The 24,716-nt window shown below is 47.5% G+C and overlaps 1 protein-coding gene across 1 annotated transcript in view; it reads left to right on the top strand.

Moving 5' to 3' along the window:
- Positions 1–18,570, top strand: part of LOC120066501 (zinc finger protein aebp2-like) — a 67,827-nt gene extending 49,257 nt beyond the window's left edge. The window contains exons 7-9 of the mRNA XM_039017914.1: positions 13,207–13,320; positions 18,357–18,386; positions 18,491–18,570. Of these exons, the coding sequence (XP_038873842.1) occupies positions 13,207–13,320; positions 18,357–18,386; positions 18,491–18,497 (151 nt within the window). The 3' untranslated portion in view covers positions 18,498–18,570. The remainder of the gene's footprint in view (positions 1–13,206; positions 13,321–18,356; positions 18,387–18,490) is intronic.
- Positions 18,571–24,716: the final 6,146 nt, after the last annotated feature.

Below are 24,716 nucleotides of genomic sequence, written 5' to 3'. Positions count from 1 at the left end.
CCGTCTAACCACTAGGCTACCTGCCGCCCCTCCACTCTAACCACTAGGCTACCTGCCGCCCCTCCACTCTAACCACTAGGCTACCTGCCGCCCCTCCACTCTAACCACTAGGCTACCTGCCGCCCCTCCCGTCTAACCACTAGGCTACCTGCCGCCCCTCCACTCTAACCACTAGGCTACCTGCCGCCCCTCCACTCTAACCACTAGGCTACCTGCCGCCCCTCCACTCTAACCACTAGGCTACCTGCCGCCCCTCCACTCTAACCACTAGGCTACCTGCCGCCCCGTACTTAAAGGGAAGGCTTACCCGTTGTTTATGTTATTTTGTTTTTGTGCATCTCTGAGTGATGTTCCATCGATTTCCCCGCCTCATTTCATGTTTTCATATGTATCTGAGTTATTGGCGTTCAAGCAGGCAGAAATCGGGACGGTGTGACGTAGGGCCGTGATAAAGTCTCTCTCACTACACTGGAAGTTAAAAGGAATATGACTTTAAGATGGTGAAAACGTCTATCATACAAGTCAGATTACAATACTGGCCGATGCCATTACTCTGGAGGGTGACTTCTCTCCAATGAGCCATTGATCATATTTCGGCGATATTCCTACCTGGAGAAATGTGAAATGTAACGGAGGGTCTAACACATTTTGTCCTATTTGTCTGTCTCTTTAGTCCAGGGTGCATTGCACGGTGCCGTTGCCAGAGATATTATAGAAAGGAGATCGGAATCCAATGAATGAAGGAACGTATAACGTCCCAGCCAGCAGACTGTTTACCAATCGTGTTGTCATGCTGCTTCACGTGGTTGCTAAGCTAATCGTCACACAATCTCTTCTCAAAGTCAGTATATGTCGAGAAACGTGCCTATTGTCCTCGAAAGTACGTATTGTCATGATTCCAAAGCTATACGATACTACAGATAGCAAATTAATTATCTCACATCTCGGAAAAGATTTGTAAATTTGTACTTATTGTTGACGAAATTCGTGCTAATGTTGGGTTTTTAATGAGTCTGGGCTCCCATTCAGTCCTTGAAGGAGAGCGCTTCTTGTCCCAGAATCGCCCAGAATGCACCGCACAGCCTGTTGACGTAGCTTGGGCAACGTTTCCCATCTCCTCAAAAGTATATCTGCCGTTTCGAATGTCATACTCCACTCAGTGAGGCAAATCGATCTGCAGGTTGAACATGGTGAGATTGTAGACTCCTAAATTGATAGTGCAGTTTATTTAGGTGATTTTACAGCTAGCTAGCTACTTTACATGTTGATATCGACCTTGGTATTATTGTGTGTAGCTACGTTTACTAGCTAACTAGCCAGAGCATTGCATTGTGGATTTTGCAGTCAACTTGAGCTGCAACAGATTTCCACAACTAATTTCCATGTCGCTATCAACCTTATTATAACGGCAAAATGAAACATTTATTCACAAAAAATATTGTTTTCACATATTAGTGTCATCTAACACTGTAAGTTAAAGGAATGGGTGGTTTTGGGTGGATTTCTCCTGTAAGATGTAGTACCAGAGAGTTGCGACAATTGCCTTTAATGGTGGAAAAGAAGGGTTTTGGGAGAGAGAGATAGAAAACTGAGATTGAGAGGATAGAGCGAGGGGTTTGAAGAGGCGAGACACACAGAGAGAGATGAAAATAACCAGTCCCTCTCAACAACCTGTGTGGTAGGGTTATTGCTGAGCAACGTCCACACACACGGCAGACCAAGTGATGAAAGATGGCCTGGCGAGCATTAATGTAGTAAACAATGAAACTCACACGCACGTACACACACACACACACAGACTCAAAGGCCGCTGTAGTGTAAACCTACCACATTGACTATGCTGTAGCAATGATTAGCAAAACGTCTACTAGAGGGGCGTCCCACAGCAGATTAGTTCGGGGAGCCAGCATCCCACAGCAGAGTAGTTCTGGGAGCCAGCATCCCACAGCAGAGTAGTTCTGGGAGCCAGCATCCCACAGCAGAGTAGTTCGGGGAGCCAGCATCCCACAGCAGAGTAGTTCTGGGAGCCAGCATCCCACAGCAGAGTAGTTCTGGGGGCCAGCATCCCACAGCAGAGTAGTTCTGGGGGCCAGCATCCCACAGCAGAGTAGTTCTGGGAGCCAGCATCCCACAGCAGAGTAGTTCTGGGAGCCAGCATCCCACAGCAGAGTAGTTCGGGGAGCCAGCATCCCACAGCAGAGTAGTTCTGGGGGCCAGCATCCCACAGCAGAGTAGTTCTGGGAGCCAGCATCCCACAGCAGAGTAGTTCTGGAGGCCAGCATCCCACAGCAGAGTAGTTCTGGGAGCCAGCATCCCACAGCAGAGTAGTACTGGGAGCCAGCATCCCACAGCAGAGTAGTTCTGGGAGCCAGCATCCCACAGCAGAGTAGTTCTGGGGGCCAGCATCCCACAGCAGAGTAGTTCTGGGGGCCAGCATCCCACAGCAGAGTAGTTCTGGGAGCCAGCATCCCACAGCAGAGTAGTTCTGGGAGCCAGCATCCCACAGCAGAGTAGTTCTGGGAGCCAGCATCCCACAGCAGAGTAGTTCTGGGAGCCAGCATCCCACAGCAGAGTAGTTCTGGGAGCCAGCATCCCACAGCAGAGTAGTTCGGGGAGCCAGCATCCCACAGCAGAGTAGTTCTGGGAGCCAGCATCCCACAGCAGAGTAGTTCTGGGAGCCAGCATCCCACAGCAGAGTAGTTCTGGGGGCCAGCATCCCACAGCAGAGTAGTTCTGGGGGCCAGCATCCCACAGCAGAGTAGTTCTGGGAGCCAGCATCCCACAGCAGAGTAGTTCTGGGAGCCAGCATCCCACAGCAGAGTAGTTCGGGGAGCCAGCATCCCACAGCAGAGTAGTTCTGGGAGCCAGCATCCCACAGCAGAGTAGTTCTGGGAGCCAGCATCCCACAGCAGAGTAGTTCGGGGAGCCAGCATCCCACAGCAGAGTAGTTCTGGGAGCCAGCATCCCACAGCAGAGTAGTTCTGGGAGCCAGCATCCCACAGCAGAGTAGTTCTGGGAGCCAGCATCCCACAGCAGAGTAGTTCTGCTGCATCCCACAGCAGAGTAGTTCTGGGAGCCAGCATCCCACAGCAGAGTAGTTCTGGGGGCCAGCATCCCACAGCAGAGTAGTTCGGGGAGCCAGCATCCCACAGCAGAGTAGTTCTGGGAGCCAGCATCCCACAGCAAAGAGGAGCCATCTCTGTCTCCAAGATCTCACCGCCAGCGAAGTACGATTCACTGAGTAAAGCACAGATGTGTATTATTTGGCTTCGGGGAGCAGTGAAAAGCACTCTGTCACAGAGATGGCTTCTCTGTTTGTCTTGAAGATCTCACAGGCAACATTCACTGACTAAAGGCCTTCACAGAGGCCTGGTAGAAGCCCGCACAGCCTCCCCTAATCCACTGTTGTGTTGCTGTAGAGTCTGTTGGTTGGTTGTGTTTCAGTTTAAATGCAGTAGCAGTATTTAGGATATCAGTTGAATACGTGTTGTGTAGGTGTTGTATGGTGTATTATTTGGGTTCAGGAGCAGTACATTTATATTTAGATTAGATTAAATTCTACTTTAGTACAGTACAGTACAAGTACAGTACAACAAAATGCAGTTAGCTTCTATCCAGAAGTGTAAATAAAAGAGTACATAAAATGTAAAAAGTGAAACAATTAAATACAATGTATATTATTAAGTGGGATGTATAAATGTGCAATGCAAATGAGTCCAGTAGTACCATGAAGAGTGTAAAGAGAGTAGTGCAACAAGGTCCCCGAGAGGCAAGGTCCCTGAGAGGCCCTGGATATGGCTAGTGCCGTGTCACAGAGTTCAGCAAGGTTACAGTAGCTGGAAAGAAACTGTTCTGGAGTCTGCTAGTACGGGAACATATTTATTATGGATCCCCATTTAGTTCCTGCCAAGGCAGCAGCTACTCTTCCTGGGGTTTATTATGGATCCCCATTAGTTCCTGCCAAGACAGCAGCTACTCTTCCTGGGGTTTATTATGGATCCCCATTAGTTCCTGCCAAGGCAACAGCTACTCTTCCTGGGGTTTATTATGGATCCCCATTAGTTCCTGCCAAGGCAGCAGCTACTCTTCCTGGGGTTTATTATGGATCCCCATTAGTTCCTGCCAAGACAGCAGCTACTCTTCCTGGGGTTTATTATGGATCCCCATTAGTTCCTGCCAAGGCAGCAGCTACTCTTCCTGGGGTTTATTATGGATCCCCATTAGTTCCTGCCAAGACAGCAGCTACTCTTCCTGGGGTTTATTATGGATCCTCATTAGTTCCTGCCAAAGCAGCAGCTACTCTTCCTGGGGTTTATTATGGATCCCCATTAGTTCCTGCCAAGGCAGCAGCTACTCTTCCTGGGGTTTATTATGGATCCCCATTAGTTCCTGCCAAGACAGCAGCTACTCTTCCTGGGGTTTATTATGGATCCTCATTAGTTCCTGCCAAAGCAGCAGCTACTCTTCCTGGGGTTTATTATGGATCCTCATTAGTTCCTGCCAAGACAGCAGCTACTCTTCCTGGGGTTTATTATGGATCCCCATTAGTTCCTGCCAAGGCAGCAGCTACTCTTCCTGGGGTTTATTATGGATCCCCATTAGTTCCTGCCAAGACAGCAGCTACTCTTCCTGGGGTTTATTATGGATCCTCATTAGTTCCTGCCAAGACAGCAGCTACTCTTCCTGGGGTTTATTATGGATCCTCATTAGTTCCTGCCAAGGCAGCAGCTACTCTTCCTGGGGTTTATTATGGATCCCCATTAGTTCCTCCCAAGGCAGCAGCTACTCTTCCTGGGGTTTATTATGGATCCCCATTAGTTCTTATCTACAACACAGAATCCATGTGTACGTGTGTGTATAGTGATTATGTTATTGTGTGCATGTGTCTGTGCCTATAGGTGTGTTGCTTCACAGTCCCCGCTGTTCCATAAGGTTTAAATCTATTGAACATTGAAGTGGTGTTGTATTGTGTAGTATTTGGGATCAGGAGCAGTACATTGAAGTGGTGTTGTAGTATTGTGTAGTATTTGGGATCAGGAGCAGTACATTGAAGTGGTGTTGTTGTATTGTGTAGTATTTGGGATCAGGAGCAGTACATTGAAGTGGTGTTGTAGTATTGTGTAGTATTTGGGATCAGGAGCAGTACATTGAAGTGGTGTTGTTGTATTATGTAGTATTTGGGATCAGGAGCAGTACATTGAAGTGGTGTTGTAGTATTATGTAGTATTTGGGATCAGGAGCAGTACATTGAAGTGGTGTTGTTGTATTATGTAGTATTTGGGATCAGGAGCAGTACATTGAAGTGGTGTTGTTGTATTGTGTAGTATTTGGGATCAGGAGCAGTACATTGAAGTGGTGTTGTTGTATTGTGTAGTATTTGGGATCAGGAGCAGTACATTGAAGTGGTGTTGTAGTATTGTGTAGTATTTGGGATCAGGAGCAGTACATTGAAGTGGTGTTGTTGTATTGTGTAGTATTTGGGATCAGGAGCAGTACATTGAAGTGGTGTTGTTGTATTGTGTAGTATTTGGGATCAGGAGCAGTACATTGAAGTGGTGTTGTTGTATTGTGTAGTATTTGGGATCAGGAGCAGTACATTGAAGTGGTGTTGTTGTATTGTGTAGTATTTGGGATCAGGAGCAGTACATTGAAGTGGTGTTGTTGTATTGTGTAGTATTTGGGATCAGGAGCAGTACATTGAAGTGGTGTTGTTGTATTATGTAGTATTTGGGATCAGGAGCAGTACATTGAAGTGGTGTTGTTGTATTGTGTAGTATTTGGGATCAGGAGCAGTACATTGAAGTGGTGTTGTAGTATTATGTAGTATTTGGGATCAGGAGCAGTACATTGAAGTGGTGTTGTAGTATTGTGTAGTATTTGGGATCAGGAGCAGTACATTGAAGTGGTGTTGTAGTATTGTGTAGTATTTGGGATCAGGAGCAGTACATTGAAGTGGTGTTGTAGTATTGTGTAGTATTTGGGATCAGGAGCAGTACATTGAAGTGGTGTTGTAGTATTGTGTAGTATTTGGGATCAGGAGCAGTACATTGAAGTGGTGTTGTAGTATTGTGTAGTATTTGGGATCAGGAGCAGTACATTGAAGTGGTGTTGTAGTATTGTGTAGTATTTGGGATCAGGAGCAGTACATTGAAGTGGTGTTGTAGTATTGTGTAGTATTTGGGATCAGGAGCAGTACATTGAAGTGGTGTTGTAGTATCGTGTAGTATTTGGGATCAGGAGCAGTACATTGAAGTGGTGTTGTAGTATCGTGTAGTATTTGGGATCAGGAGCAGTACATTGAAGTGGTGTTGTAGTATTGTGTAGTATTTGGGATCAGGAGCAGTACATTGAAGTGGTGTTGTAGTATTGTGTAGTATTTGGGATCAGGAGCAGTACATTGAAGTGGTGTTGTAGTATTGTGTAGTATTTGGGATCAGGAGCAGTACATTGAAGTGGTGTTGTAGTATTGTGTAGTATTTGGGATCAGGAGCAGTACATTGAAGGGATGTTGTTAGTGTTGTACAGTATACTGTACCTGCTGTACTTTTTCCGATACTAGAACATGAAAAAAACAATTTGGTGCTAGAATCTGTGTTACTTTTGGTACTTCTGTCAAACGTGTCCCACTGATCAAGCCTGTCTCAAATCAAACTAAATCGAAGTTTATTTGTCACGTGCGCTGAATACAACAGATGTAGGTAGACCTTACAGTGAAATGCTTACTTACAGGCTCTAACCAATAGTGCGAAAAAAAAGGTATGTGTGTGTGTGTGTGTGTGTGTGTGTGTGTGTGTGTGTGTGTGTGTGTGTGTGTGTGTGTGTGTGTGTGTGTGTGTGTGTGTGTGTGTGTGTAGGTAAGTAAGGAAATAAAACAACAGTTAAAGGACATTTGAAAATAAGAGTAGCAAGGCTATATACAGTAGCAAGGCTATATACAGACACCGGTTAGTCAGGCTGATTAAGGTGGTATGTACACGTAGGTATCGTTAAAGTGACTATGCATATATGATGAACAGAGAGTAGCAGTAGTGTAAAAGAGGGGTGGTGGGTGGCGGGACACAATGCAGATAGCCCGGTTAGCCAATGTGCGGGAGCACTGGTTGGTCGGGCCAATTGAGGTATTATGTACATTTATGTATAGTTAAAGTGACTATGCATATATGATAAACAGAGAGTAGCATTAGCGTAAAACGAGGGGTGTGGGGGGGGGGGGGGGCACACAATGCAAATAGTCCAGGAGTCTTATGGCTTGGGGGTAAAAACTGTTGAGAAGCCTTTTTGTCCTAGACTTGGCACTCCGGTACCGCTTGCCATGCGGTAGTAGAGAGAACAGTCTATGACTGGGATGGCTGGGGTCTTTGATAATTTTTAGGGCCTTCCTCTGACACCGCCTGGTGTAGAGGTCCTGGATGGCAGGCAGCTTTGCCCCAGTGATGTACTGGGCCGTACGCACTACCCTCTGTAGTGCCTTGCGGTCGGAGGCCGAGCAATTGCCGTACCAGGCAGTGATGCAACCAGTCAGGATGCTCTCGATGTTGCAGCTGTAGAAACTTTTGAGGATCTCAGGACCCATGCCAAATCTTTTTAGTTTCCTGAGGGGGAATAGGCTTTGTCGTGCCCTCTTCACGACTGTCTTGGTGTGTTTGGACCTTACCTAGTTTGTTGTTGATGTGGACACCAACACCATCACTTAATGATGGTGTTGGAGTTGTGCCTGGCCATGCAGTCGTGGGTGAACAGGGAGTAGAGGAGGGGACTGAGCACACAACCCTGCAAAAAGGATTCTCAATGGGTTTTATTGGCAAGAGGACATGGATAGAGAGTTGGGTTTGTGAGGGGGGGTGCTTTTGGCTTAGGACACCACTCCCCCTTCTCAGTCAAAGCCCTGGTTCACATTAGGAATGTGACAAATTTTTATTTATTTTTTTTGGGGGGGGGGTTCCGTTAAAACGTCAAATCCTATTGTGTGTTATGACTGCTAAGGGGAAATGAGGTTTTATCGGTTTTATCGCGTCCTCAACCTTTTCTTGCCCAGGGACCCCCTGCCTGGCAAATCGACAACCCAGGGGCCTAGTGTAGTCAGAATTGCGTGTTGATTAGCCTAGGGGCATGTTTCATGTTAACAAAAGCCTGCTCATCAAGTTTAAGATCACTAATCAAACACAGGACAAAAGAAAAGGTGCCAAATGTGTGAATCTACTGGTTTTAAAAAGTGTTGTAGCTTTCTAATGATGTTCAACTGTATGTCTCAAGTCCCATTTATAAAAGAGGATATTCTGTTGAAACGGGAGTACACCTTGAACAGTGATGTTGATGAGAAAGATGCACGACTCCCAGCTCAAATTAACGCTTACAGTCCCACATTTAGCAAATGACCTCGCAACATAAGTAGGCCATTGACAATGGCTGTGTATAATGAACTGGAATCGTTTCTGTAATCAGCACTTCATTTTTAAGTTGTTAACAATGATGACATGTGGAGCGCTTTATATCTGTGGAAAATAATTTGAATGATGCTGTGAATCTCTTCTTACTACCGTTACGGTATTGTTGTGTTAGGCCTATTTTATAAAAACCAAAAATCCCTTTATGATGGGGATCGGGGCCTGTTAGTGGTAGTTTTAACTGCACTGTGATTTTACATTTTGTGAAGAAAAAACCCCCCACTGTTTTTCGTTTAGGAATTTTTTTCTGAACGTGAAGGATTACATTTCGTACCCCTAGTTTACATCTGCAGTAATGTACAAATAGCTATTCACTAACTTTCTCAAACTCTCCTTTTATTTGTATTTTCTTTATTTCTCTCCACTCCTTTTGTTCTCCATCTGTGCAGCTTACAGCAGTAAATGTACAGCAGCGTGTGAATCGGTACCTGTGTCCTCCCACTGGACGAGCTGACTAGGCGTGAGAGGGATTTGGCTGGCTGCCGCCTGCTGAGAGAGAGAGAGGGAGTGTGTGTGTGTGTGTGTGTGCAAGCGTGTGTGTGTGTGTGTGTGTGTGTGTGCAAGCGTGTGTGTGTGTGGGGGGGACTGGGTATCTCTGGGGGCTCCTGTGATGACGCACGTGGTGACGGTGGGGAATGCAGAGGGTGGGTGGAGGGAGGGGTGAGGGAGGGGTGCAGCCAACTCGCAGAGCTCTTTGTTTCAGTTTTCTCCTCTCGTCCCCCTCTCCTCTCGTCCCCCTCTCCTCTTGTCCCCCTCTCCTCTTGTCCCCCTCTCCTCTTGTCCCCCTCTCCTCTCGTCCCCCTCTCCTCTCCTCCCTCTCCTCTCGTCCCCCTCTCCTCTTGTCCCCCTCTCCTCTTGTCCCCCTCTCCTCTCGTCCCCCTCTCCTCTCGTCCCCCTCTCCTCTCGTCCCCCTCTCCTCTCCTCTCGTCTCCCTCTCCTCTCGTCTCCCTCTCCTCTCGTCCCCCTCTCCTCTCGTCCCCCTCTCCTCTCATCTCCCTCTCCTCTCGTCCCCCTCTCCTCTCGTCCCCCTCTCCTCTCGTCCCCCTCGTCTTGTCACCCTCTCCTCTCATCTCCCTCTCCTCCCTCCTCTCGTCTCCCTCTCCTCTCGTCTCCCTCTCCTCTCGTCTCCCTTTCCTCTCCTCTCCCTCTCGTCTCCCTCTCCTCTCGTCTCCCTCTCCTCTCGTCTCCCTCTCCTCTCGTCCCCCTCTCCTCTTCTCCCTCTCTCCTCTTCGTCCTCCTCTCATCCCCCTCTCCTTTCGTCCCCTTCTCCTCTTGTCCCCCTCTTGTCCCTCTCTCCTCTCGTCCTCCTCTCCCTCTCCTCTCATCCCCCTCTCCTCTTGCCCCCCTCTCTGGTGCTGCTGTAGGGGCGTGGTGCTGCTGTAGGGGCGTGGTGCTGCTGTAGGGGCGTGGCGTTGCTGTAGGGGCGTGGCGTGGCACTGCTGTAGGGCGTGGCGCTGCTGGGGGCGTTGCGCTGCTGTAGGGGCGTGGTGCTGCTGGGAGCGTGGTGCTGTTGTAGGGGCGTGGCGCTGCTGTAGGGGCGTGGTGCTGCTGGGGGCGTTGCGCTGCTGTAGGGGCGTGGCGCTGCTGTAGGGCGTGGCGCTGCTGGGGGCGTTGTGCTGCTGTAGGGGCGTAGTGCTGCTGGGGGCGTTGCGCTGCTGTAGGGGCGTGGCGCTGCTGTAGGGCGTGGCGCTGCTGGGGGCGTTGTGCTGCTGTAGGGGCGTGGTGCTGCTGGGAGCGTGGTGCTGTTGTAGGGGCGTGGCGCTGCTGTAGGGGCGTGGTGCTGCTGGGGGCGTGGTGCTGCTGTAGGGGCGTGGTGCTGCTGTAGGGGCGTGGTGCTGCTGTAGGGGCGTGGTGCTGCTGTAGGGGCGTGGTGCTGCTGTAGGTGGTGTTGCTGCTGTAGGTGGTGTTGCTGTTGTAGGGGCGTGGTGCTGTTGTAGGTGGTGGTGCTGCTGTAGGGGCGTGGTGCTGCTGGGAGCGTGGTGCTGTTGTAGGGGCGTGGTGCTGTTGTAGGGGCGTGGTGCTGCTGTAGGTGGTGTTGCTGTTGTAGGGGCGTGGTGCTGCTGGGAGCGTGGTGCTGTTGTAGGGGCGTGGTGCTGTTGTAGGGGCGTGGTGCTGCTGTAGGGGCGTGGTGCTGTTGTAGGGGCGTGGTGCTGCTGTAGGGGCGTGGTGCTGCTGTAGGGGCGTGGTGCTGTTGTAGGGGCGTGGTGCTGCTGGGAGCGTGGTGCTGTTGTAGGGGCGTGGTGCTGTTGTAGGGGCGTGGTGCTGCTGGGAGCGTGGTGCTGTTGTAGGGGCGTGGTGCTGTTGTAGGGGCGTGGTGCTGCTGTAGGGGCGTGGTGCTGTTGTAGGGGCGTGGTGCTGTTGTAGGGCGTGGTGCTGTTGTAGGGCGTGGTGCTGTTGTAGGGGCGTGGTGCTGTTGTAGGGGCGTGGTGCTGTTGTAGGGGCGTGGTGCTGTTGTGGGGCGTGGTGCTGTTGTAGGGGCGTGGTGCTGCTGTAGGGGCGTGGTGCTGCTGTAGGGGCGTGCTTCTTGTGTTAGGGGCGTGGTGCTGCTGTAGGGGTGTGGTGCTGTTGTAGGGGCGTGGTGCTGCTGTAGGTGGTGTTGCTGTTGTAGGGGCGTGGTGCTGTTGTAGGGGCGTGGTGCTGTTGTAGGGGCGTGTTGCTGTTGTAGGGGCGTGGTGCTGCTGTATGGGCGTGGTGCTGTTGTAGGGGCGTGGTGCTGCTGTAGGTGGTGTTGCTGTTGTAGGGGCGTGGTGCTGTTGTAGGGGCGTGGTGCTGCTGTAGGTGGTGTTGCTGTTGTAGGTGGTGTTGCTGTTGTAGGGGCGTGGTGCTGCTGTATGGGCGTGGTGCTGTTGTAGGGGCGTGGTGCTGCTGTAGGTGGTGTTGCTGTTGTAGGGGCGTGGTGCTGTTGTAGGGGCGTGGTGCTGCTGTAGGTGGTGTTGCTGTTGTAGGGGCGTGGTGCTGCTGTAGGGGCGTGGTGCTGCTGTAGGTGGTGTTGCTGTTGTAGGGGCGTGGTGCTGCTGTAGGGGCGTGGTGCTGCTGTAGGGGCGTGGTGCTGTTGTAGGGGCGTGGTGCTGCTGTAGGGGCGTGGTGATGTTGTAGGGGCGTGGTGCTGTTGTAGGGGCGTGGTGCTGCTGTAGGTGGTGTTGCTGCTGTAGGGGCGTGGTGCTGTTGTAGGGGCTTGGTGCTGCTGTAGGTGGTGTTGCTGTTGTAGGGGCGTGGTGCTGTTGTAGGGGCGTGGTGCTGTTGTAGGGGCGTGGTGCTGTTGTAGGGGCGTGGTGCTGTTGTAGGGGCGTGGTGCTGTTGTAGGGGCGTGGTGCTGCTGTAGGGGCGTGGTGCTGCTGTAGGGGCGTGGTGCTGCTGTAGGGGCGTGGTGCTGCTGTAGGGGCGTGGTGCTGCTGTAGGGGCGTGGTGCTGCTGTAGGGGCGTGGTGCTGCTGTAGGGGCGTGGTGCTGCTGTAGGGGCGTGGTGCTGCTGTAGGGGCGTGGTGCTGTTTTAGGGGCGTGGTGCTGTTGTAGGGGCGTGGTGCTGTTGTAGGGGCGTGGTGCTGCTGTAGGGGCGTGGTGCTGCTGTAGGGGCGTGGTGCTGCTGTAGGGGCGTGGTGCTGCTGTAGGGGCGTGGTGCTGCTGTAGGGGCGTGGTGCTGTTCTAGGGGCGTGGTGCTGCTGTAGGGGCGTGGTGCTGCTGTAGGGGCGTGGTGCTGCTGTAGGGGCGTGGTGCTGCTGTAGGGGCGTGGTGCTGTTGTAGGGGCGTGGTGCTGTTGTAGGGGCGTGGTGCTGCTGTAGGGGCGTGGTGCTGCTGTAGGGGCGTGGTGCTGCTGTAGGGGCGTGGTGCTGCTGTAGGGGCGTGGTGCTGTTGTAGGGGCGTGGTGCTGCTGTAGGGGCGTGGTGCTGTTGTAGGGGCGTGGTGCTGTTGTAGGGGCGTGGTGCTGCTGTAGGGGCGTGGTGTACCCCTTTCCTCCTAAAACAGCCTACCTCTCTAGTGTGTATTTGGAGATGGAGAGACTGGAGTTGATTTAGAGGCTCCGAGTCCTTAGTTAGATTTACTTGAGAGCTCTGTGACGCAGGGAGGCTGTGGAACATGTAAAGGTGTGAGGATTGGAACACCCACAACCTTAGTCTGTCTCCCTCTCTCTCTCTCCCTCGCTCTCTCTCTCTCCCTCTCTCTCTCTCTCTCCCTCTCTCTCTCCCTCTCTCTCTCTCTGCCTCTCTGTCTCCCCCCCTCTCTCTCTCTCTCTCTCTCTCTCCCTCTCTCTCTCCCTCTCTCTCTCTCTGCCTCTCTGTCTCCCCCCCTCTCTCTCTCCCTCGCTCTCCCTCTCCCTCTCCCTCTCCCTCTCCCTCTCTCTCTCTCTCTCTCTCTCTCTCTCTCTCTCTCTCTCTCTCTCTCTCCCTCTCTCTCTCCCTCGCTCTCTCCCTCGCTCTCTCTCGCTCTCTCCCTCTCCCTCTCTCTCTCTCTCTCTCTCTCTCTCTCTCTCTCTCTCTCTCTCTCTCTCTCTCTCTCTCTCTCTCTCAGCTATGGTGTGATTACACACACATCAGTCAGGTTTAGTCCCTGTGGTCAAGGCCGTGGTACTTCTGGAAATGTACTCGATGTCCAGAGGAAGGTGTTAACATGTGCTGCTGGCTCAATGAGACTCTTTGTCCATCTCTCTCTCTGCCCCACCTCTCTCTCTCTCTCCCTCTTTTTCTCAGACCACTTGCTCTGACTAAGCCCATCCTCTGACCACATGTTTTGTGTCTTTCTCCGTGTGTGTGTGTGTTGTCCTGCAGCCTGCCTGATGTGTGGGTGAACGAGACGGAGCGTTCTCAGCTGAACACCAAAGTGGTTCACTTATCCCAGCTACCACAGGACAGCGCCATGCTGCTAGACCCCAACATCTACAGGTGAGTGTGTGTGTGTGTGTGTGTGTGTGTGTGTGACTGAATCACCAGTCTACAGGAAAAGCATGGACTGAGAAGGGGAACACACACTGTCTAGACCTGTCTTCTCTTGTCTAGACCTGTCTTCTATAACTAGACCTGTCTTCTCTTGTCTAGACCTGTCTTCTCTTGTCTAGACCTGTCTTCTCTTGTCTAGACCTGTCTTCTATAACTAGACCTGTCTTCTCTTGTCTAGACCTGTCTTCTCTGTCTAGATCTGCCTTCTCTGTCTAGACCTGTCTTCTCTGTCTAGACCTGTCTTCTCTTGTCTAGACCTGTCTTCTCTGTCTAGACCTGCCTTCTCTGTCTAGACCTGCCTTCTCTGTCTAGACCTGTCTTCTCTGTCTAGACCTGTCTTCTCTGTCTAGACCTGTCTTCTCTTGTCTAGACCTGTCTTCTATAACTAGACCTGTCTTCTCTTGTCTAGACCTGTCTTCTCTGTCTAGATCTGCCTTCTCTGTCTAGACCTGTCTTCTATAACTAGACCTGTCTTCTCTTGTCTAGACCTGTCTTCTATAACTAGACCTGTCTTCTCTGTCTAGATCTGCCTTCTCTGTCTAGACCTGTCTTCTATAACTAGACCTGTCTTCTCTTGTCTAGACCTGTCTTCTCTGTCTAGACCTGTCTTCTCTGTCTAGACCTGTCTTCTCTTGTCTAGACCTGTCTTCTCTTGTCTAGACCTGTCTTCTATAACTAGACCTGTCTTCTCTGTCTAGATCTGCCTTCTCTGTCTAGATCTGCCTTCTCTTGTCTAGACCTGTCTTCTCTGTCTAGACCTGTCTTCTCTTGTCTAGACCTGTCTTCTATAACTAGACCTGTCTTCTCTGTCTAGATCTGCCTTCTCTGTCTAGACCTGTCTTCTATAACTAGACCTGTCTTCTCTTGTCTAGACCTGTCTTCTCTGTCTAGATCTGCCTTCTCTGTCTAGACCTGTCTTCTATAACTAGACCTGTCTTCTCTGTCTAGACCTGTCTCTCTAACTAGACCTGTCTTCTATAACTAGACATGTCTTCTCTTGTCTAGACCCGTCTTCTCTAACTAGACTTGTCTTCTCTAACTATACTTGTCTTCTCTTGTCTAGACTTGTCTTCTCTTGTCTAGACTTGTCTTCTCTTGTCTAGACCTGTCTTCTCTTGTCTAGACCTGTCTTCTCTTGTCTAGACCTGTCTTCTCTTGTCTAGACCTGTCTTCTCTTGTCTAGACCTGTCTTCTCTTGTCTAGACTTGTCTTCTCTTGTCTAGACTTGTCTTCTCTTGTCTAGACCTGTCTTCTCTAACTAGACCTGTCTTCTCTAACTATACTTGTCTTCTCTTGTCTAGACCTGTCTTCTCTTGTCTAGACTTGTCTTCTCTTGTCTAGACCTGTCTTCTCTTGTCTAGACCTGTCTTCTCTTGTCTAGACCTGTCTTCTCTTGTCTAGACTTGTCTTCTCTGTCTAGACCCGTCTTCTCTGTCTAGACCTGTTTTAATCAATGAGTTGTCACAATCAAATCTGGACTCATGCACCCACAGTAAAGTATCTTACCACCACGACTATAAGCTCTGAGTGGCCACAGAAAGCCCCCTGTCCCTGCTCTGAGTGGCCACAGAAAGCCCCCTGTCCCTGCTCTGTGCCATCTCTCTGCATAGTCCTTCTCCCCACCAGGTGGCGCCATCCCTTGAATTCCATCTAGAAACCCAGCTCAGGAAGCTGCCATTTCTCATGTGAGATAGATGTGTGTCCTCTGTATGTGACGAGGCAGGTGTCCTTCGCTGCCCCAACCTGCTCTGACCCTAGTGGCTATGACTGAAATGTTAAAGCAGGAGAGGAATCAGAGGAGGCTGGTGGGAGGAGCTATAGGAGGATGGGCTCATTGTAATGCCTGGAATGGAACATGTGGTTACCATTTGTGTAATGTGTTTGACTCTGTTCCGTTTAGTCCCTTCCAGCCATTACAATGAGCCCTTCCTCCTATAGCTCCTCCCACCAGCCTCCTCTGAGAGGAGTATAAGGTGGTGTGTTAGACTAGGGAAAATATTCACCATCAAATTGCATGGCCAAGTCACCTTGGCTAAGACCCGATGGCACTATAGCCCCTCAGAGTGACAGGTTGGCAGCTTGATTATCCATATTACAATCTTCTCAGCACTGTACAGGGCAGGCCTATCCTTCACTTCACTGTCCTCCCATATACACGGCAAGGGGGGAAATCAGGTTACTGTAGGTTTATGACCTGCCGTATAACAGAGTGAAAATGAATAGTGAACGAGGAACAATGTGTCTATAATACGAACGGAGATATATGACAACGGAAGCTCCTGTACCGGCTGGCTGGTCAGGGCTAGATGACTTTAGGCTGGTCAGGCTGGTCAGGACTAGATGAGTTTAGGCAGGGAGGGGCTAGATGACTTTAGGCAGTCGGCCAATGGGTGTCTCCACAGCCGGGCCAATGGATGTCAAGGATTCAAGGAACTGTACACACACACACACACATACATACATATATATATATATACAGTTGATGTTGGAAGTTTACATACACCTTAGCCAAATACATATCAACTCAGTTTTTCACAATTCCTGACATTTAATCCTAGTAAAAATTCCCCGTTTTAGGTTAGTTAGGATCACCACTTTATTTTAAGAATGTGAAATGTCAGAATAATAGTTGAGAGTGATTTATTTCAGCTTTTATTTCTTTCATCACATTCCCAGTGGGTCAGAAGTTTACATACACTCAATTAGTATTTGGTAGCATTGCCTTTAAATTGTTTAACTTGGGTCAAACGTTTTGGGTATCCTTCCACAAGCTTCCCACAATAAGTTGGGTGAATTTTGGCCCATTCCTCCTGACAGAGCTGGTGTAACTGAGTCAGGTTTGTAGGCCTCCTTGCTCGCACATGCTTTTTCAGTTCTGCCCACAAATGTTCAATGGGATTGAGGTCAGGGCTTTGTGATGGCCACTCCAATATCTTGACTTTGTTGTCCTTAAGCCATTTTGCCACAACTTTGGAGTATGCTTGGGGTCATTGTCATTTCAGGTTAGGTCGATATAGGACTCGTTTTTCTGTGGATATAGATACTTTTGTACCTGTTTCCTCCAGCATCTTCACAAGGTCCTTTGTTGTTGTTCTGGGATTGATTTGCACTTTTCGCACCAAAGTACGTTCATCTCTAGGAGACAGAACGCGTCTCCTTCCTGAGCAGTATGACGGCTGCGTGGTCTCATGGTGTTTATACTTGCGTACTATTGTTTGTACAGATGAACATGGTACCTTCAGGCATTTGGAAATTGCTCCCAAGGATGAACCAGACTTGTGGAGGTCTACAATTTTTTTTTTAGGTCTTGGCTGATTTCTTTTGATTTTCCCATGATGTCAAGCAAAGAGGCACTGAGTTTGAAGGTAGGCCTTAAAATACATCCACAGGTACACCTTCAATTGACTCAGATGATGTCAATTAGCCTGTCAGAATCTTCTAAAGCCATGACGACGTTTTCTGGAATGTTCCAAGCTGTTTAAAGGCACAGTCAACTTAGTGTATGTTTACTTCTGACCCACTGGAATTGTGATTCAGTGAATTATAAGTGAAATAATCTGTCTGTAAACAATTGTTGGGTAAAATACTTGTCATGCACAAAGTAGATGTCCTAACCGACTTGCCAAAACTCTAGTTTGTTAACAAGAAATGTGTGGAGTGGTTGAAAGACAAGTTTTGATGACTCCAACCTAAGTGTATGTAAACTTCCGACTTCAACTGTATATATCAAAAGTTTGCGGTCACTTAGAAATGTCGTTGTTTTCCATTAAAACAGACATGAAATGAGTTGCAAAATGAATAGGAAACATAGTCAAGACGTTGACAAGGTCATAAGTAATGCTTTTTAATTGAAATAATAATTGTGTCCTTTGGTTTCATCAAAGAATCCTCCATTTGAAGCAATTACAGCCTTGCAGACCTTTGGCATTCTAGTTGTCAGTTTGTTGAGGTAATCTGAAGAGATTTCACCCCATGCTTCCTGAAGCTCCTCCCACAAATTGGATTGGCTTGATGGGCAGTTCTTACGTACCATACGGTCAAGCTGCTCCCACAACAGCTCAATAGGGTTGAGATCCGGTGACTGTGCTGGCCACTCCATTATAGACAGAATACCAGCTGACTGCTTCTTCCCTAGTTCTTGCATAGTTTGGAGCTGTGCTTTGGGTCATTGTCCTGTTGTAGGAGGAAATTGGCTCCAATTAAGCGCAGTCAACAGGGTATGGCATGGCATTGCAAAATGGAGGGATAGCCTTCCTTCTTCAAGATTCCTTTTACCCTGTACAAAGCTCCCATTTTACCAGCACCAAAGCACCCCCAGACCATCACATTGTCTCCTCCATGCTTGACAGACAGCATCAAGCACTCCTCCAGCATCCTTTCATTTTTTCTGCGTCTCACTAATGTTCTTCTTTGTGATCCGAACACCTCAAACTTAGATTCGTCTGTCCATAAAAAAAAAATCCAATCTTCCTCTGTCCAGTGTCTGTGTTGTTTTGCCCATCTTAATCTTTTCTTTTTATTGGCCAGTCGGAGATATGTTTTTTTCTTTGCAACTCTGCCTAGAAGGCCAGCATCCCGGAGTCGCCTCTTCACTGTTGACGTTGAGACTGGTGTTTTGTGGGTACTATTTAATGAAGCTGCCAGTTGTCAAGAGTGCGGAAAGCTGTCATCAAGTCAAAGGGTGGCTACATTGAAGAATCTCAAATATAAAATATATTTTGATTTGTTTAACACTTTTTTTGGTTACTACATGATTCCTTATGTTTTATTTCATAGTTTTGATGTCTTGACTATTATTCTACAATGTAGAAAATAGTTTAAAAAATAAAGAAAAACCCTTGAATGAGTAGGTGTGTCCAAACGTTTGACTGGTACTGGATATATATTTATACACACACACACACACACACGCACACACACACAACTGACACACACACACACACACCCTTTCTTCACACATGCTCTGTTTCATGTCTCCTCAGAGCGTTACCACAGAAGCGGCTGAAGCGGAGGTAAGCATTACATATTAAGAGCTGATCCTGTCAATGTTCCTACAGTCTGCCACACCGGAGAGGTCATGTTTACAATGTCACATCTTTTCCCTCTTTTTCCCCAGTCTGTAAGGATTCCTCTGTAGCTGTAGGGTTAGGATTACTCTGTAGCTGTAGGGTTAGAGTTCCTCTGTAGCTGTAGGGTTAGGATTACTCTGTAGCTGTAGGGTTAGGATTACTCTGTAGCTGTAGGGTTAGAGTTCCTCTGTAGCTGTAGGGTTAGAGTTCCTCTGTAGCTGTAGGGTTAGGATTACTCTGTAGCTGTAGGGTTAGGATTCCTCTGTAGCTGTAGGGTTAGGATTCCTCTGTAGCTGTAGGGTTAGGATTCCTCTGTAGCTGTAGGGTTAGAGTACCTCTGTAGCTGTAGGGTCAGAGTACCTCTGTAGCTGTAGGGTCAGAGTACCTCTGTAGCTGTAGGGTCAGAGTACCTCTGTAGCTGTAGGGTTAGGATTCCTCTGTAGCTGTAGGGTTAGGATTCCTCTGTAGCTGTAGGGTCAGAGTACCTCTGTAGCTGTAGGGTCAGAGTACCTCTGTAGCTGTAGGGTCAGAGTACCTCTGTAGCTGTAGGGTCAGAGTACCTCTGTAGCTGTAGGGTCAGAGTACCTCTGTAGCTGTAGGGTTAGGATTCCTCTGTAGCTGTAGGGTTAGAGTTCCTCTGTAGCTGTAGGGTTAGGATTCCTCTGTAGCTGTAGGGTTAGGATTCCTCTGTAGCTGTAGGGTTAGGATTCCTCTGTAGCTGTAGGGTTAGGATTCCTCTGTAGCTGTAGGGTTAGGATTACTCTGTAGCTGTAGGGTCAGAGTACCTCTGTAGCTGTAGGGTCAGAGTACCTCTGTAGCTGTAGGGTTAGGATTCCTCTGTAGCTGTAGGGTTAGAGTTCCTCTGTAGCTGTAGGGTTAGAGTTCCTCTGTAGCTGTAGGGTTATGGTCCCTCTGTAGCTGTAGGGTTAGAGTTCCTCTGTAGCTGTAGGGTTAGGATTACTCTGTAGCTGTAGGGTTAGGATTACTCTGTAGCTGTAGGGTTAGGATTACTCTGTAGCTGTAGGGTTAGGATTCCTCTGTAGCTGTAGGGTTAGAGTTCCTCTGTAGCTGTAGGGTTAGAGTTCCTCTGTAGCTGTAGGGTTAGAGTTCCTCTGTAGCTGTAGGGTTAGAGTTCCTCTGTAGCTGTAGGGTTAGAGTTCCTCTGTAGCTGTAGGGTTAGAGTTCCTCTGTAGCTGTAGGGTTAGAGTTCCTCTGTATCTGTAGGGTTATGGTCCCTCTGTAGCTGTAGGGTTAGAGTTCCTCTGTAGCTGTAGGGTTAGGATTACTCTGTAGCTGTAGGGTTAGGATTACTCTGTAGCTGTAGGGTTAGGGTTCCTCTGTAGCTGTAGGGTTAGAGTTCCTCTGTAGCTGTAGGGTTAGGATTCCTCTGTAGCTGTAGGGTTAGGATTACTCTGTAGTTGTAGGGTTAGGATTACTCTGTAGCTGTAGGGTTAGGATTACTCTGTAGCTGTAGGGTTAGGATTACTCTGTAGCTGTAGGGTTAGGATTACTCTGTAGCTGTAGGGTTAGGATTACTCTGTAGCTGTAGGGTTAGGATTACTCTGTAGCTGTAGGGTTAGGATTACTCTGTAGCTGTAGGGTTAGGTTTACTCTGTAGCTGTAGGGTAAGGATTACTCTGTAGCTGTAGGGTTAGGATTCATCTGTAGCTTTAGGGTTAGGATTCCTCTGTAGCTGGAGGGTTAGGATTATGTTGTAGCTGTAGGGTTATGATTCCTCTGTAGCTGTAGGGTTAGGATTCATCTGTAGCTTTAGGGTTAGGATTCCTCTGTAGCTGTAGGGTTAGGATTCCTCTGTAGCTGTAGGGTTAGGATTACTCTGTAGCTGTAGGGTTAGGATTACTCTGTAGCTGTAGGGTTAGGATTACTCTGTAGCTGTAGGGTTAGAGTTCCTCTGTAGCTGTAGGGTTAGAGTTCCTCTGTAGCTGTAGGGTTAGAGTTCCTCTGTAGCTGTAGGGTTAGGATTACTCTGTAGCTGTAGGGTTAGGATTACTCTGTAGCTGTAGGGTTAGGATTCCTCTGTAGCTGTAGGGTTAGGATTCCTCTGTAGCTGTAGGTTATGATTCCTCTGTAGCTGGAGGGTTAGGATTCCTCTGTAGCTGTAGGGTTAGGATTATGTTGTAGCTGTAGGGTTATGATTCCTCTGTAGCTGTAGGTTAGGATTCCTCTGTAGCTGTAGGGTTAGGATTCATCTGTAGCTTTAGGGTTAGAGTTCCTCTGTAGCTGTAGGGTTAGGATTACTCTGTAGCTGTAGGGTTAGGATTCCTCTGTAGCTGTAGGGTTAGGATTCCTCTGTAGTTGTAGGGTTAGGATTACTCTGTAGCTGTAGGGCTAGGATTACTCTGTAGCTGTAAGGTTAGGATTACTCTGTAGCTGTAGGTTTAGGATTCCTCTGTAGCTGTAGGGTTAGGATTCCTCTGTAGCTGTAGGGTTAGGATTATGTTGTAGCTGTAGCGTTAGGATTCCTCTGTAGCTGTAGGGTTAGGATTTCTCTGTAGCTGTAGGGTTAGGATTCATCTGTAGATGTAGGGTTAGGATTCATCTGTGGATGTAGGGTTAGGATTTCTCTGTAGGTGTAGGGTTAGGATTCATCTGTGGATGTAGGGTTAGGATTACTCTGTAGATGTAGGGTTAGGATTCATCTGTGGATGTAGGGTTAGGATTTCTCTGTAGATGTAGGGTTAGGATTCATCTGTGGATGTAGGGTTAGGATTTCTCTGTAGATGTAGGGTTAGGATTCATCTGTGGATTTAGGGTTAGGATTCATCTGTGGATTTAGGGTTAGGATTCATCTGTGGATGTAGGGTTAGGATTACTCTGTAGATGTAGGGTTAGGATTCATCTGTGGATGTAGGGTTAGGATTCATCTGTGGATGTAGGGTTAGGATTCATCTGTGGATGTAGGGTTAGGATTCATCTGTGGATGAAGGACTAAAGAAGGAAACCCCTGCTCTTAGGATGTGTGTCTACCTCTTCATTTGTCATTCCTTGAAAGGAGGAGAGGAGAAGAAGAGACCTTGGATAGAGAGACGTTCCACCGTCTTTTCTTCTTTCCTTGTGTTTTAAACCCACAGCTGCATCAGTCTGCAGTGAAACCATTTTTAAATGGTTCAGTTATTTAAATGTGTTTGTGTTATATTAAATTGCTAAACTTGAAACGGACAATGTGTATCGAGGATTTTACTACTAAAACTAAATGAATGGTTTGGTTGTTATACACAACTGCGTAAAGAGATAGTCTCATTGTGTAGAAAGTAACATACAACATTTCTTGTAGACATTGTTCATCTTGTAAATATTTTTTGCAGATTCTTAACTTATTTTTTTATACCATGAAATACCGTACTTTTTTGGGGGGAAATGTATAATAATTGCTTGTGAAAGCACTCACGTTGAAATGAAATTATGTCAAATTAAATCATCTTCATCAGTTTATTAGTCCATATAATGTTGATAATGACTCCAATAATGATGATGTAATGTTGATAATGACTCCAATAATGATGATATAATGTGGATAATGACTCCAATAACGATGCTATAATGTGGATAATGACTACAATAACGACTCCAATAATGATGATATAGTGTTGATAATGACTCCAATACTGATGATATAATGTGGATAATGACTCCAATAATGTGGATAATGACTCCAATAATGATGATGCAATGTTGATAATGACTCCAATAATGTGGATAATGACTCCAATAGTGATGATGATATAATGTGGTTAACAATTCCAATAATGATGGTAATGTGGATAGTGACTCCAATAATGATATGTGGATAATGACCAGTAATGATTATATAATGTGGATAATGACTACAATAATGATGATATAATGTTGATAACGACTCCGAATAATGATGATATGATGTCAATAATGACTCCAATAATGATATGACGTTGATAATGACTTCAATAACGACTCCAACAATGTTGATAATGTCTCCAACAATGATGATATGATGCCGATAATGATTCCAATAATGACGCCAATAATATTGATAATGACTCCAATAATGATTATATGATGTCGATAAGGACTCCAATAATGATGATATACTGTTGATATTGACTCCAATAATAATGATATGTTGATAATGACTCCAATAGTGATGATATAATGTTGATAATTGTATTGATGTTGATGATATAATGTTGATAATGACTCCAATAATGATGATATAATGTTGATAATGGTGATGATGTTGATGATATAATGTTGATAATGACTCCAATAGTGATGATATAATGTTGATAATGGTATTGATGTTGATGATATAATGTTGATAATGACTCCAATAGTGATGATATAATGTTGATAATGACTCCAATAGTGATGATATAATGTTGATAATGACTCCAATAATGATGATATAATGTTGGTAATGACTACAATAGTGATGATATAATGTTGATAATGGTATTGAGGTTGATGATATAATGTTGATAATGACTCCAATAGTGATGATGTAATGTTGATAATGACTACAATAGTGATGATATAATGTTGATAATGACTCCAATAGTGATGATATAATGTTGATAATGGTGATGATGTTGATGACTATTCTAGAAGCTACCCATTATCTTACAGTTGTACGACATGGTGGGTTCTTATTCTCGGGTTCTCACGCTGTTCCTTTCTAATTGATAAGGTGTGTTTCCACATGACCTGCCTGACCTAGATAGAAACACATGACCTCTGAACTTCTAGCACCAGGAGACCCCGTGACCTTTGACCCCTAACTGAAGCAGAGGAGGCAGAAGAAGATGGGGGAGAGAGGAGAGGTATGGGGGAGAGGGAGGGGAGGAGAGGTATGGGGGAGAGAGAGAGAGGAGAGGTATGAGGGAGGGGAGGAGAGAGGGGAGGAAAGGTATGGGGGAGAGGAGAGGTATAGAGGGGAGGAGAGCAGAGGTATGGAGAGGAGAGGAGAGGTATGGGGGGGAGAGGTATGGGGGAGGAGAGAGAGGAGAGGTATGGGGAGAGAGAGGGGAGGAGAGGTATGGGGGAGGAGAGAGAGGAGAGGTATGGGGGAGGAGAAAGAGGAGAGGTATGTGGGAGAGAGAGGGGAGGAGAGGGGAGGAGAGGTATGGGGAAGAGAGGAGAGGTATGGAGGGGAGGAAAGGTATGGGGGAGAGGAGAGAGGAGAGGTATAGAGGGGAGGAGAGGAGAGGTATGGGGAAGAGAGGAGAGGAGAGGTATGGGGGGGAGAGGTATGGGGGAGGAGAGAGAGGAGAGGTATGGGGAGAGAGAGGGGAGGAGAGGTATGGGGGAGGAGAGAGAGGAGAGGTATGGGGGAGGAGAAAGAGGAGAGGTATGTGGGAGAGAGAGGGGAGGAGAGGGGAGGAGAGGTATGGGGAAGAGAGGAGAGGAGAGGTATGGAGGAGAGGAGAGGTATGGGGGGGAGAGATGGGAGGAGAGGGAAGACAAGGTGAGAATCTCAATTGGTTTTACTCGACTCCTCGAGTCCTGTCCTCTCTTCCCCGGGTCAAAGGTCATTGAGGAAACGTGGAAACAAATGTGCTTGAAGTCCAAATAGAGAGCCGACACATGTGAAGGATGACGAAGGCCAGGGATGAAGAGGCGTCTAGCGACTTGCTGGCGCCGAGGCCCAGCGTGATGACTCAATCACGATTTATGACATTGTTTGGATGGCTGACCTATCACAGGGGTCAAACACACTTTATCTGTGCCTTTCTCCTGGGAGGGGCTTTCCCGTAGAACTCTGGGAGCACGGACACCGTTGGAGGTGTGAATACAGAGGAACATTTTTATTGATGAAATGAATGTTACTGTGTGAATTAAATAGTCATGTATTGGATTGTTTCAAGAAAAGAAAAAAAGAACTATGAATGTTTTATTGTACTTTTAAATTCTATGGATTTACCGTTACGTGGAAACTGGTATTCTGTTCATCGGACGGCAGATAGTCCAAAGAGGGAGGACAAGGGTGTGCTCTTTATCATACCGTGTATAGAGGTGTGGTGATTAGATCAGAGAATGAGTTTGAAGTTTTATGCCTTCTGGTTTAAATGTTTTTGGGGCCATGTGATGTGATGTGACTAGACGATGGGAAATACTGGGATTTGGCGCTCTTGGAAGAATAAAAGCTGTCATCATGGAGTCATTGTAAACCAATCTCCTGGCCTCTAGCTGTGCAGCTCTGAACTCAATAATTGCATAACGATAAACCTAGATTTTATTTTACCAGGTAAGTTGACTGAGAACACATGCTCATTTACA

The sequence above is a fragment of the Salvelinus namaycush genome, chromosome 21, assembly GCF_016432855.1.
Source record: "Salvelinus namaycush isolate Seneca chromosome 21, SaNama_1.0, whole genome shotgun sequence".
Classification (NCBI taxonomy): Eukaryota; Metazoa; Chordata; class Actinopteri; order Salmoniformes; family Salmonidae; genus Salvelinus; species Salvelinus namaycush.
This window is presented reverse-complemented; position numbering and strand designations above follow the sequence as displayed.